This window comes from Pongo abelii, chromosome 1 (genome assembly GCF_028885655.2).
Source record: "Pongo abelii isolate AG06213 chromosome 1, NHGRI_mPonAbe1-v2.0_pri, whole genome shotgun sequence".
Lineage (NCBI taxonomy): Eukaryota > Metazoa > Chordata > Mammalia > Primates > Hominidae > Pongo > Pongo abelii.
Genome location: NC_071985.2, coordinates 225,683,561 through 225,696,205, shown reverse-complemented (window position 1 = coordinate 225,696,205; position 12,645 = coordinate 225,683,561). Strand labels below are relative to the sequence as shown.

General features: G+C 40.6%; 1 protein-coding gene across 22 annotated transcripts in view; it reads right to left on the bottom strand.

Moving 5' to 3' along the window:
- RERE (arginine-glutamic acid dipeptide repeats) overlaps positions 1–12,645 on the bottom strand; it is a 466,431-nt gene that overhangs the window by 197,781 nt on the left and 256,005 nt on the right. For 20 of the 22 annotated variants that reach the window (XM_054556896.2, XM_054556960.2, XM_054556968.2 and 17 more), the window contains 2 exons: positions 4,905–5,010; positions 3,956–4,052 (listed from right to left, as the gene is read on the bottom strand). The exons of the other annotated variants lie outside the window; for them this stretch is intronic. In XM_054556896.2, coding sequence (XP_054412871.1) covers positions 3,956–4,052; positions 4,905–5,010 — 203 coding nt within the window. The remainder of the gene's footprint in view (positions 1–3,955; positions 4,053–4,904; positions 5,011–12,645) is intronic. 22 annotated transcript variants of the gene reach the window in all.

Below are 12,645 nucleotides of genomic sequence, written 5' to 3'. Positions count from 1 at the left end.
GCACCACTAGGCCAGCGCGTCCACACACACGTGAAACCACACCACTAGGCCAGCACGTCCACACACACAAAACTGCACCACTAGGCCAGTGCGTCCACACACACACAAAACTGCACCACTAGGCCAGCACGTCCACACACACACAAAACTGCACCACTAGGCCAGCGCGTCCACACACACGTGACACCACACCACTAGGCCAGTGCGTCCACACACACACAAAACTGCACCACTAGGCCAGCGCGTCCACACACACGTGAAACCACACCACTAGGCCAGCACGTCCACACACACAAAACTGCACCACTAGGCCAGCACGTCCACACACACACAAAACTGCACCACTAGGCCAGTGCGTCCACACACACACAAAACTGCACCACTAGGCCAGTGCGTCCACACACACACAGAACTGCACCACTAGGCCAGTGCGTCCACACACACACAAAACTGCACCACTAGGCCAGCGCGTCCACACACACGTGACACCACACCACTAGGCCAGCACGTCCACAAACACTTGTGACACCACACCAGTAGGCCAGCGAGTCCACACACGCGTGCAACACTGCACCACTAGGCCAGCATGTCCACACACACACGTGACACACCAGTAGCCCAGCGTGTCCACATATACGCGTGCAACACTGCACCACTAGGCCAGTACACCCACAAACAAACGTGACACCACACAAGTAGGCCAGCGCATCCACACACGCGTGTGCGACACACCACTAGGCCAGTGCATCCACACACGCGCGCAAAATTGCACCATTAGGCCAGCATGTCCACATGCACATGAGACACTGTACCACTAAGCCAGCGCGTCCACACACACGTGACACTACACTACTAGGCCGGCACGTCCACACACTCATGCAAAATTGCACCACTAGGCCAGCACGTCCACACACACACGCAAAATTGCACCATTAGGCCAGCGTGTCCACAAGCACAAGACACCGCACCACTAGGTCAGCATGTCCACACACTCACACGACACTGCACCATTAGGCCAGCTTGTTCAGTGACCAAACAACCACCTGTCATCTGATGTCTTTGAAAAAAACCCAGTAGTCAAGTCACAAAAGGATGTTGTATTTGAAACTTACAAAATCAAATTCAAGGTAAAAGTTTTATAAAGCAGCTACCACTTTTTAAGACCACTTTAAAGAAAACACCACAGGAGAAAAAAAAAAAAAAACTAATTAATGAGGATTCTAATTATATACCCAGTGAAAAGAAGATAAAGTATTACCACTGTAGCACTCCAGCTGTGGTGGCCAGTGAAAGGACAGTGACTTACACATTCACACATCTCCAAGAAACATCTGATTGTAAACTTAGCTACAGTAAATTCATGGAGATCAGATGGAATTATTTAGGATAACTTGTTCTTCTAAAAATGCTAAAGATAAAAACGGGCCGGGCGTGGTGGCTCATGCCTATAATCCCAGCACTTTGGGAGGCCGAGGCGGGTGATCACGTGAGGTGGGAGGCCGAGGTGGGTGATCACTTGAGGTCAGGAGTTCAAGATCAGCCTGGCCAAGATGGTGAAACCCTGTCTCTACTAAAAATACAAAAATTAGCTGGGCATCGTGGCACATGCCTGTAGTCCCAGCTACTCGGGAGGCTGAGGTAGGAGAATCACTTGAACCCAGGAGGTGGAGGTTGCAGTAAAGTGAGCCAAGATCAAGCCACTGAGCTCCAGCCTGGGTGACAGAGCAAGACTCCGTCTCAGAAAAAAAGATTCTACAAATCTCAATACCAATGATAAGTACTGAAATATGTTGATTTTAAGCATTTATGTCAAAACATGTTGAATACACAGTTACATATCTCACATATTTGTTCAACTGAAACTCTAAATCGCTTAAAATCTTTTCCCTCAACCCGTGAGACAAGATGGAAACAGGAAGGAAAGAGTATGCAAACCAGCGTAAGAAGTATTCCAGGATTTGGCTGAGTGCAGTGGTTCACACTTGTAATCCCAGCACTTTGGGAGGCCAAAGTGGGTGGATTGCTTAAGCTTAGGAGTTCAAGACCAGCCTGGGCAAGATGGTAAAACCTCATCTCTACGAAAAATACAAAAATTAGCCAGGTGTGGTGGTGCACACCTGTAGTCCCAGCTACTTGGGGAGGTAGGATTGCCTGAGCCCAGGAGTTTGAGGCTGCAATCAGCCATAATCTCACCACTGCACTCCAGGCTGGACAACAGAGCAAGATGCTGTCTCCAAAAAAAAAAAAAGACGAGAAATATTCCAGGATTAAGTCATCGGTCCCAGCTAACAATATTCCAGGATTAAGCCACCAGTCCCAGGTAATAATATTCCACGATTAAGTCACCAGTACCAGCTAACAATATTCCAGGATTAAGTCACTGGTCCCAGGTAACCATTTAACTGTTCCATCAATATAATCAACCCTGCATTAACTTCCTTTGTTCAGCAAGAGAGCTTAAGCTTGGAAAGCCAATCTTAAAAGTCACACAAAGCTTGTGGAAGTTCACAAGAAGTTTATGTAACACTGAGAAACTCTCTAAATTCATCTAAATTCCTGTAAGAAGTCAAACCTAACTACATCCATGCCATACCCCACAGCAGAGTTGGCAAACTACGGCCAGAAAAGCTGTATCTGGCACACCGCCTGCTTCCTGTGGCCTGAGAGAAGAGTTTTTCCATTTTTAAATGGCTGAAAAAGAAAACAAAAGAAGAATATTTCCTGACACATGAAAATTAAATGAAACTCCAATTTCAATATCCATAAAGTTTTACTGCAGCAAAGCCACTTCATTTACTTCCATGTTGTCTAATAATTGCTTTTATGCTACAACGGTTGAGCTGAGTCACTGCAACAGATACCATGTGAAATAGCTGACCCGAAAAGCTTGCCAAAGCCTGCCCTAGAGTTGCTACTAATTTACCTTGAAATAACTGACTTTAGCTATGTAGCTTTGCAAAAAAGACTCCAGGTGGTTTTCCTGAATGCCATCTGAGCATCAGAATGGAGAAATTATTGTAACTCATTGTAGTTTTAAGATAAAAGCTACCAAAATCCCAGCATTTTGTTAAAACCATATTACAGTACTTAACAAAAAAAAGTAGTCTTTCACCACTTTATTTCCAGTGAGGAAAGGGTTTTAAGAATATTAGTAGTCTTACTTCCTATACCACTTAAAAGGCACAAAGTCAGCCATACACACACAAAATGAGCCATTATGGCCATCCTTTTCTTGAAAGAGACAGAAAATACCCACAGATGCAAATGTCGTGGTCTTTTTTTGACATAATTCCTGAAGACATTATGACTGGCTGGAATGTTACCTTCTGCCTCAGAATGAAATCTTCAATATCTTTCTACCCATCTCTTCCCCCTGCCAATGAAGCTGTATAGTAGGAAATTTTTCAGACATACAGAAAATGGAAGAACAGTTCAATGAAAATTTCTATAACCTTTGCCTGGGTTCTCAATTAATTACACGCTGCCATATCTGCTTCATCCATTTCTCTATCTTTTCTAGTGGCAGGAATTAAATCTTTAGAAAGTAAACTGCAGACCATCAAAACACTTTCTCCCACCTCAGCTTCCCAAAATGCCGGGATTACAGATGTGAGCCACTGCACCTGGCCCATCGGAACATTTCGCCCACACACTTCAGCAAACAATACCAGGATAATAATTTCCAAGGAAATGAAGATACAATAATATAGAAATGGCATTAAAAAGTAAATTATCAAAAAAGAGAGAGAGAGAGAGGTAAAGCTAGATTAGTGAAGACATGGAGAACCTCTGCAATCTCAACAATCCAGAGCGGACGCTGGAATGTTCACTCTGAAGCCAAAATAGGAGTCTGATTAATACAGTGACTACTAAAAGATCAGGAGAGATTAGACTCTCCACCTCCTGCACTCAGTGACTCCTCCTTTACATGGAAGAGCATGTCTCCAGGACTTACCTAAGGGCAGCAGCATGGTAAGTGTCAACGTAATCAGAAATGAAGAGCTCTCGGTTCTTGATAACTGGGTCTGTAATGACAAGTTCTCTTCCAGAGTCTGTCAAAAAATTAATTAAGAGGACATTAAAACTGAGTTTCCCAAAACAAGTAAAAAAAATTTTGTAAAACTTTTCTTTCAGGTTTACCACCCACTAAATAACCAGGCCTGGTTAGCATCGTAAGTATGCAAAATAGAGAAGAGGAATCATAAACTGCAAGAATAACAATAACAGAATGTACAGTTTTTGTCAACAAAGTATCTTCTTGGCTATGTTTTATACCACTTACTAAGAACCTATATTTTGCCAAAATGGATTCAGCACAAATGGAAAAAGAAGAAAAACAACTATCTTATCCTAGCACCTCCTTCAACTACGAAAATACTTAGTGATCCTGTCCATCTTATTTTTCTTGCTAAATATTACAAAATGGAGTGAACTCACACAGCTTCCATTGAAAAGAATATTTTTAACAAGGAACTATAATTTACACGCTTTAACAGAGGGTTTTTTTATAGTTTCAAAGAAGGAAAAAAAAAAACTCAGAAAGATAAAAAAAAGAACATCATTCTTCCTAGCTGCTTTTCATTGGTTTGTTGACTGTGAGAAGAGTGGAGCAGGATCAGGGCCAGGCAAAGTTTGATACCAGCGCCAGCACTGCCACATAGAGGATGCATGGCCCCAGCAACGTCCTTAGCATCTCTCAACCTCAGTTTCCTCATCTGGAACTGGAGAGGGACAGACCCACCTCACGTGACTAACTGGTAGCCAATGTGAATCGTCAAGCATAAGGCCTACCAACACTCCAAAATCCATTTTTCAAAAAGTTATCTTCATTTAATGAATGTCTCTAGAAAGAACTCTGCCCAAAGCTAAGAAATACACGAATCAAACCAGAAGGACATATTTACCATTTTCATTATGTCGATCCTGAACCAAATGCTGATACACAGAATCTGGAACCTCAGATTGACGGTAGTACCATTTGACGTTCATGAGGAGATGGTCCCTCTTACTCTGAAAAGGAAAATCTAACAGCATTAGGAACAGGATTTCAGGTGGCCATAAGTGCATATCATACCCATGACCAAAAGCCCCTGTAAACGGGTGGACAGGTAGATAGGGAGAGACACAATTACCATCAGGACCACAACAATACGTAAGTCAGTTATGAGGTCAAATTTTATTTTTTAAAAACACCCATCAATAGATCCCTCTCACCTTACCCCTCTGAACTGCTTATTTCAGGAAACAAAAGGAGACCAGTCTTGAATCTGTTTATCTCCCCAGTTTGATTAACTAATCCATTCAATATTACATTTTTATTTAACATTAACTATACAATACTACATTAATATATCCTATTTTAATCTTTAATCATTTTGGTAAATATTTAGAGTCAGTGTTACCTGACTGTCAAGGCTCATTAAGGGCAATAAGCTAGAAAGAACTTACCCCACAAGGCCTGGCACAAAATCATCTCTTCTCCAAGGTCTGCCTATTACCCAGACTAAATTAGATTCTCCTTCCACTGTTTAGCCACAGTTACTGTTAAGTGCCAAATGAATATAGCGAAGAATGGGTGGTGATGAAGGTACCATAGTCCAGACACCTCATCTCATTTATTTCCGAGTCTCCAGATAATAGAACATCTTGTATATAATTATTTGTGAATAATGAAGAATTTTATGATTATCACATAAATGACCCTGTAAATGTTTGCAGGACACTGAACTATGTTATCCCTAAAAGTTAATTTTGTTCCCAGTTTGTTCAGAGAATAAAGGATCAAATATTGCCCTTCCATTAGCAAGTTATGGGGCTACAGCTTGCAAAAGATCGTCTCTGTGGCTGGTCAAGAAATAAATAGCTCAACAGGGAGTGCACTGAGGTTTCCTGCGGCCTCCTAAAATACTTTTCCAACCCATATGCGGCCTTAACAGGCTTCTCCAAGGCGAATGCTGTATCATGCCTTTCAGCAGCCTCTACATTCTCATCACAGGCCCGTTGGTCAGTAATGAATGAGCGCTAAAATTCAAGAAATGCCTCATGTTTATAAAGGGGATGCCTAAATCCTAAAATATGATAAAAGAGCCCTCATTAATGAAGGAAGATGCTTCCTGCTTTAACGAGCAGTCACAAATATAGCCAACACTAAAACACCAGGAAGGCTCCAAAAAACCTTTGCTAAAAAACACTTAAAAGCCATTTAAAGAATCAGAAAGATGACAATTGCCACAAGTTTCAACAGAACTCAAATGTGAAGATGTGTTATTTCTTTTTTTTTTTTCTTTTTTGAGAAGGAGCCTCACTGTGCCAACCAGGCTGGAGTGCAGTGGCGTGATCTCGGCTCACTGCAACCTCCACCTCCTAGGTTCAAACAATTCTCCTGCCTCAGCCTCCCAAGTAGCTGGGATTATAGGTGTGTGCCACCACGCCCACCTATTTTTTGTATTTTTAGTAGAGACATGTTTTGACAATGTTGGCCAGACTGGTCGGGAACTCCTGACCTCAAGTGATCCATCCACCTGCCTCAGCCTCCCAGTGTGCTGGGATCTCAAGCATGAGCCACCACGCCAGACGAAAATGTGCTGTTTCAAAGTAAATACAAAAATTGGCCGGGTATGGTGGCGCATGCCTATAATCCCAGCTACTCGGAGGCAGGAGAATTGCTTGAACCCGGGAGGCGGAGGCTGTGGTGAACTGAGATCGTGCCATTGAGATCGTGTCTCCAGCCTGGGCAACAAGAGCAAAACTCCATCTCAAAACAAAACAAAACAAAAAAACAAAAAACAGAACAAAACAAAACAAAAAACCAAAGTAAATAACATAAATACCAAGATTCTTTCTTTGCATTTAACTGTGCCAAATACACGTGGCCTACAAAAATAGTGCATCATCACTGGTTTAATTACACTTTATACATAGAATAATCCTACATGATGAGTACTCTTCAACATGTATCCATTTTATGCCTTTATATTAAAATTTTTGATGGCAAAAACATTTTCTACACTGTTTACGCTGCAGATGGGAAAAAGAGGACATACCAGTATGTTAAATAAATAGAATAAATGTTACATGTAGCAGTTTAGAGAAATAATTACTTTCAGCAGGGGATTACGGACGTGCTAACATCTGACTTGAGAAAAAATGGGAGAGATTTCAATGAATTTTTTCATTGAAAGACATAAAGATAGACAAACTACTGAACATATCCAGACCCCACAGTCCATCTGCATGCGTCGAGGAAGCCATTCTAGGGAAATATGGAGACGAACCTGAGTCCTGACTCTGTCTGGCCTTTAGTGAGCTTACAGGACAACTGGAGTTTTCTAACTCTATTGCTGACCACATACACAGGCAGCAAGGGACAAATCGCCAGGATATGGGAGAGCAGCTAGGAAGTGTAGGAGATCAGAATACACCACCTCAAAATATGCTCTCTGGCACAAGGATTATTTTGCCAAGAATTTAAGAGGGGTAGAGGAAAAATTATATTTTGTCTCCAACAAAACTTAGTTTCTTCCCTAGGCAGGATAATAAAAAGCAGGACCAGGATAAGATTACTCATTATAGAAAAAAATACATATAAACCAGGGGAAGCAGCAGCACCTGTTTGGCAGTGCTCGGGGATGCATTCAGTTAAAATACGCCGTCTATAGTAATGACTCGCTCAACCAAAGCACTACCGACATTTGAGCCAGAGGATTCTTTGTTGTGGGGATCTGCCTGTGCACTGTTAGATGCTTAATGACATCCCTGGCTTCTAACCACTAATTGCCAGTAGCACCCATCGTCCAGTTCTGACAACTAAAACTGTCTCTGAACATTGCTAAATCTCCCCTGTGGGGACAAAATTGTCCCTAGTTGAGAAATCATTGGTCTAGTAATTCATTTTGTTTTGTTTTTTAAGGAAAACAAAACCAGAATGGCAAAAATAAAACCTGGTTCAAGCACTACAGGGTAGGGAAGATGGCCTACTGGAAAGAAGATGGGAAGGCCTGTGGCCCCTCCAATCTCAATTCCATGACTTCCCATGTATGTGACTTGGGGCACATGACCGAGATTCTCCCAGTCTCCCCTTTTCTGTAAAAAGGAGACACTGAAATCTACCTAAAATAATTACTGAAAGAATCAAAAAGACAGAAAGCATCTAGAACTGAGTAGGTGCTCAATGAAAAGTGTTTCCTCTGTTGGTAGGTGATTGTAACCAATAGTTCACAGAAAAATCTGAAGAACTGTGCCGAGAAGTGTAGGAGTTACTTCTTCACCAGAACTTGGTTTCCTGCAAGGGATGATAGTGATCTCTAGTCACTGAGCTACTAATACATGCTTCAGTGCTCACAGAAATGAATTACTTCACTGAGCATACAGGAGTCCAGATCTACTAGCACTCCTAACAACAATGTTTTAAAATCTACCGTCTATGTATTTCTGCAACACATTTAAGACATCTGAAAACCTGAAGGGCAACAGAAATACCTTTTAGATACAGTAACTCAAATTTGTACAATGCCTATTTTTTTAGAACCAAGCCAGGGATACTGGTGATCTTCTGAAGTACAATATCTATGTTATCTTATGACGTAGGAATGCCTGATTACACAAATAAATTAACTGCTTTGGTTTATTTGTACCTAGATGTATGACTCCTAATATTATACTTTACAATGGCAGTGAAGGAACTATTGGACTCCCCAATGCAGTACTATGCAATAACCAGGGAGTGGCAGCATTGTGCTAAAAAGACTTCCCAATCAATTCCACAGATAAAACACACAAAGGTAGACTGGAAGTAAACAACAATTTGGAACAAATTTAAGTAGCTGTAATATCCACAGTCTTTCTAAATAGGCCGGTAACTTAATTAAAAATTAAGTCTATAAAGGAAGGCAGTGTGTGGTTTCAGCAGGTACTAGATTAAAATTAGGTAATCTAGGATTGCAGTTCAGTCTGCAACCACTAGTTGCAACCTTAGTGGAGTCCCCCAACCCTCTGAAAAGTGAAGGGATGGAACAAAATTGTTTCTATGCTCTCTTTCCATTCTTACATGTTTATATCTAGATTTCCTCCTCAAACAAAACCAAGTAGATAAAATGATGCTGTGGGAGAATATCTAATTTTTCCCCTGTATCTGTGCAATGGCACTAGCTAACAGTGCCATCCTAAAGAAGGTTTACAAATTAAAATGTCACCTTCAGTGGAAGCTGGCCACTGCTATACTGAGGGAAGAAGAGAGCATCCCCTCCCCTGAGTAAGTGTTCCCAGAGCTACCTCAGACACAAAAGTATTGCTCTAAAGTTAGACACAGGTAATTAATTATGTAATTCCTACTACTCACTAGTTGAAGAATTTTGTTCAAAATCACAGAAAATTAAAGCCAGACATGAATTTAGAGATCATGCGATTCAAGCAAAACTGTCTAAGTTTGAATCCTGGCTCTGCAACTTACTAAGCTATGTGACTTTGGACAAGTAACTTCTCCAAGCCTCAATGCTCTCATATACAAAATGGGAGAAAACCAAGTTTCTACCTTATTCGGTTGTGAGGATTAAATAAATTAATATAAAGCAAGTGGATAAGCTCAATAAATGTTAGATATTACTATCATTGTTTTACAGAAAAAGAGAGCAGCCAACATAGAGAGAAAAGAGGTCACTTAAAGGTTTTGCTTTTCTAAGATTCAAAATTATGTTAGTAATAGCAATATAAAAATGTCATACAGCAAATTAAGAGGAAAATGTCTTCACTTTTCCAACAATTCTAGACGCTTATCAATAATTTCTTAAGAAGCCTCATTTTTTACTACCAATATAACAATGGCATAGATGTCAAAATGTTTATAAATAATATATTTTAAACAGAATGCGGAATAAAGAGGGAAGTGAAGCTTCCTGTGTGAAAGCACCCTAGGGTATACTTCTGAATAGTAAGAGGAGCCCACTGGGAAGTAAATAACTTCTCACCAGTTTGTTTGTTTGTTTGTTTAGAGACAAGGTCTCACTCTGTTACCCAGGCTGGAGTGCAATGGCACCATCATGGCTCACTGCAGCATCGACCTCCCAGGCTCAAGTGATCCTCCCGCCTCAGCCTCCTGAGTAAGTAGGAACACAGGCACCCAGCTAATTTTTAAAATTTTTTTGTAGAGATGGACATCTTGCTATGTTTTAAACCACTAAACAGGAGCACATCCAATCTGCTTATAATAAAGTTTCGGGGCTCTGTGCAAAAAAAAAGGGGGGGGAGGGGGAGTTGTTTCTGGGCTAAATTATGGACCCTGGCTGGATTTGTCTTGAAATGAAGAACATATGTCGATTTAAGGAGATTAATAGAGGACACAATCCATCCCCCAAATCTGGGCTTAGAAAAAAGATCCTTATGGTAGCTATTTGAGAGCAGAATAGCAAAGATTTCTACACATCTTTGAATATCAGACAATAGTGTTGAGATTTAACAAATTTAAAATAACTGAAATGAAACACTCAGAACTAGATAACTGATAAGGGGTAGACTAGGGGAAAAGGAAGGCAATGGAGACAGGCAAGGCCAAGAAAAAGTTGCTGTTGAAGTGCAACTGTGTTGTCATCAGCAACACACAACACAGTCTGCCCAAATACAGACACAGGGTCTAATGCTGAGATGGAAACTTCCTTCCCTAGAGATCTTTCATGATTATTAGTTTAGTGTTTTATCAATTTAAATAGCCTGAGTCTTTCCCACAAACAGTCTTAATATCAGCCTCAGGGCAATGTTTTTCCACAACATAAAAATAGTAATAATAATCGAGGGGGTATCTGGATAGTTCATAAATACCAACAGGACTAGGGCAGAGAGAGAGAGTCCTTCATACAGAGGTGGCCTGCAAGCCAGATGGAACAACTGTAAATTCACCTACGATAGAGAGGAAAGAGCTTCTTTGTCCCATTGATCACCAGCTGATGATACCTGCCACCAGCTCATAGCAGGGATCATCAGGTCCCCAAAGCCTCCAAAACAGACCACTCCTGTCCCTCTGTGTTATCAAATGTGACAGGGATATCAAGGCCAAAGACAGCTTCAACAGAGTACAAAGATGGATATTAGCAAATAAATAACTTTGCCAAGTCAAAACAATCTGCTAGAGAGAAGAGGAGTAACCTCCTGCATATTTTTAACTGCTTAGTCATGGGGGCTCTTGATTCAGAACCAAGTGAAATCAGATCAAAATTCTTACTTTATAAGCCAATATAGCCAACCAAGTTTCTCCAGAAATTTGGGATGAAGTGGCTAACATGTGTATACTGTATGGCTTAAAAAGATACTTTCTGAAGAAACTTTTCATGCATTTCCACAACATGGTGACAATAAGGTTAAGAGTTGTCTGAACATTAGAGGTTTACTGTATAATTCAGAAATGTATACATAAAACTTTTAATTGGTAGTCAGACACTAATTAAGCATACAGAGGGGGGAAAACCGTCTCCTAGAGATATCACTATCTCCCTTCAAGTGCGCTCACCAACCAGTTTAAAGAGGCATTAACTCTGCCTGTTGAGCCCACCTCCACTTACAGGACAATGACTGTTAGACGTGTCACCTTAGCTAAGACCTTGGGGACACAGTCATAATGGCTTTGATCATTCCCGACTTCAAGGGAGAAGGATAGGGACAGACAATGGGGTCAAAGATCACTATTCTTCAAAAGTCAAAGCTAACTCCAGATACAGACTGAGTAACCTCTTATCCAAAATACCTGGGACCAGAGGTGTTTCTGATTTCAGAATTTTCTAGATTTTGGAATCTTTGGGTATACATAATGAGATATCTTGGGGATGGGACCCAAGTCTAAACACAAAATTCATTTATGTTTCATATAAACCTCATACACATAGCCTGAGGGTAATTATATAAAACATTTTAATAATATATGCAGCCTGTCACAAAGGTTAGATGTGGAATTTTCTACTTAACGGCGTTATGACAGCACCCAAAAAGTTACGGATTTTCAAATTAAAGATGCCCAACCTGTATTTATTTACACAGGCAAATCAAAACTAAAGATAAGCTTTCTGTACCAGTCATAGTTACCCAACTTTGTGGATAAATATCTGAAATTAAATTTAATTCAATTAAAATGAAATTAGATCCAGGAATCCCACTTCTGTGAATTTACCAAAATGTTTAACATCAGTTTGTCAAAGAAAAGCCTACACTCCCAAGTTTATCACAGCACTATTCACAATAAACAAGTTAGGGGATCAATCTCAGTGCCTATCAACAATGAATGGATACAGAAAATGTGGTGTGTGTGTATGTATGTGTGTATATATATGTGTGTGTGTATACATATATATATATAAAACTACTATTCAGCCTTTAAAAAGAAGACTCCTGTCATCTGCAACAACATGAATGGAACTGGAGAATATTATGCTAAGTTAAATAAGCCACGAATTGAAAGACAAATACCACATGTGCTTATTACATGTGGACTCAAACAGCCCAACTCACAGAAGTGAACAGAAGTGGTTACACAGGCTGGGCAGTGGGGGAATGGGGAGTTAATGCTCAAAGGGTACAAAATCTCAGTAAAGAAGAATAACTGGGTTTTTTAAATGATCGACTGCACAACATGATTAATATAGTTAATAACAGTGTATTGTACATTTC